The following is a 1,634-nucleotide window of genomic DNA, read 5'->3' on the forward strand; positions in this document are numbered from 1 at the left end:
ATACAATCTCTTTTCTCTCAGAACCTGTAAGGCAGTTCTCAGATGATTTTCATGTTCTTCCCTACGTTTGGAATAAATCAAGATATCATCGATAAGCATAACAATAAATTCATCAAGGAATTGTTTGAAGACCCTGTTAATTAGGTTTATAAAAGCTGCAGGTGTATTGGTTACCCCATACGGCATGACCAAAAACTCATAGTGCCCATATCTAGTTCAGAAAGTGATTTTCTCTATGTCTTTTGCTTTAACTTTCAATTGTTGATAACCCGATCTAAGGTCAATTTTGGAAAACACTTGGGCTCCTTGGAGTTGGTCAAACAAATCATCTATGCGGGGCAATGAATATTTATTCTTCATGGTTACTTTGTTTAATTCACAGTAATCAATACATAACCTTAAAGACACGTATTTCTTCTTAACAAACAAAACTGGAGCACCCTAGGGTGAAGTGCTCAGGCGGATAAATTTCTTGTCTAACAAATCTTGCAATTGAGTTTTCAATTCTTTCAATTTAGAGGTTGACATTCGATATGGGGTTTTTGAAATTGGTTGTGTTTCGGGCACGACATCTATAGAAAATTCAATTTCTCTATCAATTAAATCCCTGGGTAATTCGTTGGGATATCAGGAAACTCATTAACTATAGGGATGCTCTCAACATTAGTATTATCAGCAGTCACATTCAAAACATAATATAGATAACCTCGACACCCTTTTCGCAACAATTTACTGGCTTTCATAAAAGAGATCAAATACGATGGAGGAACTACTCCATTTCCAGCAAACACAAATTCCGGTAACTCCGGAGGTCGGAATACAACAGATTTATTCACATAATCAATAGTAACATAATACTTGGTCAACCAATCCATGCCCAGTATATACTCAAAATGATCATTGTTCAAAGGCAGCAAATCAACGTATAATGTCATATCACCAATCATTATATCACATGCCGAATAAACATATGCACATATCATAGAACCTCCAGATGGTGTAGACACAGATAGTAAACAGTTCATAGATTCTAAAGGTATAGTTAATTTCTGAGAAAAAGCATGCCATACAAATGAATACATGGAACCCAAATTTATCAACACATAGGCATTTTGAGCACAAATAAGAATTATACCAGACACCACTGATTTAGTATTCTGTACATTGCCAGGCACAAGTGCAAAAACTCTACCTTGTCTCAAGGGTTCTTTTATTGTATTAGTTTTGACATTTGTTCTTGATCCAGAAGTAGATTCTGCTAAACTTGCCACATGGTGATTGGCATTTTCTAACCCAATCGGACAATCCCTTATCATGTGGCCCATCTTGCCACACCAGAAGCAAGCACTAGATACCCGATGGCAAACCCTTCTATGCCTTCTTCCACATTCAGCACAAACAGGTGCGGATATACTACTTTGACTTGAACTGCTAGTAGATCTCGTATTTTGCTTCTTACTTATAGCAAATGAATGTCCCTTTTTGAAACTAAATCTAGATCTTTTCCCTCTCAATTTCGTTGTTGGTGCTTTGACTTGTTTCTTTGCTGCTAATGTAGCCTCTGTCAAAATGCTCTATCAAGTACTTCCACATATGTAGGCAATTTCAGGACGCCTACTCGATCGAATACATCT

General features: G+C 36.7%; 1 protein-coding gene across 1 annotated transcript; it reads right to left on the reverse strand.

The window, feature by feature from the left end:
• Positions 1 to 599: 599 nt before the first annotated feature.
• On the reverse strand, positions 600 to 1,325 carry LOC145800399 (uncharacterized). The gene has a single exon (XM_082890067.1). The coding sequence runs from the start codon at positions 1,323 to 1,325 to the stop codon at positions 600 to 602; it is 726 nt and encodes a 241-aa protein (XP_082746193.1).
• Between the last annotated feature and the right edge of the window lie 309 nt (positions 1,326 to 1,634).

This window comes from Camellia sinensis, chromosome 10 (genome assembly GCF_055761805.1).
Source record: "Camellia sinensis isolate YWXY chromosome 10, ASM5576180v1, whole genome shotgun sequence".
In the NCBI taxonomy this organism is placed as follows: domain Eukaryota; kingdom Viridiplantae; phylum Streptophyta; class Magnoliopsida; order Ericales; family Theaceae; genus Camellia; species Camellia sinensis.

Bases quoted from the DNA above. Each gene is read 5' to 3' on its own strand.
- LOC145800399 (XM_082890067.1), bottom strand. From the start codon at position 1,325: ATGGGCCACATGATAAGGGATTGTCCGATTGGGTTAGAAAATGCCAAT.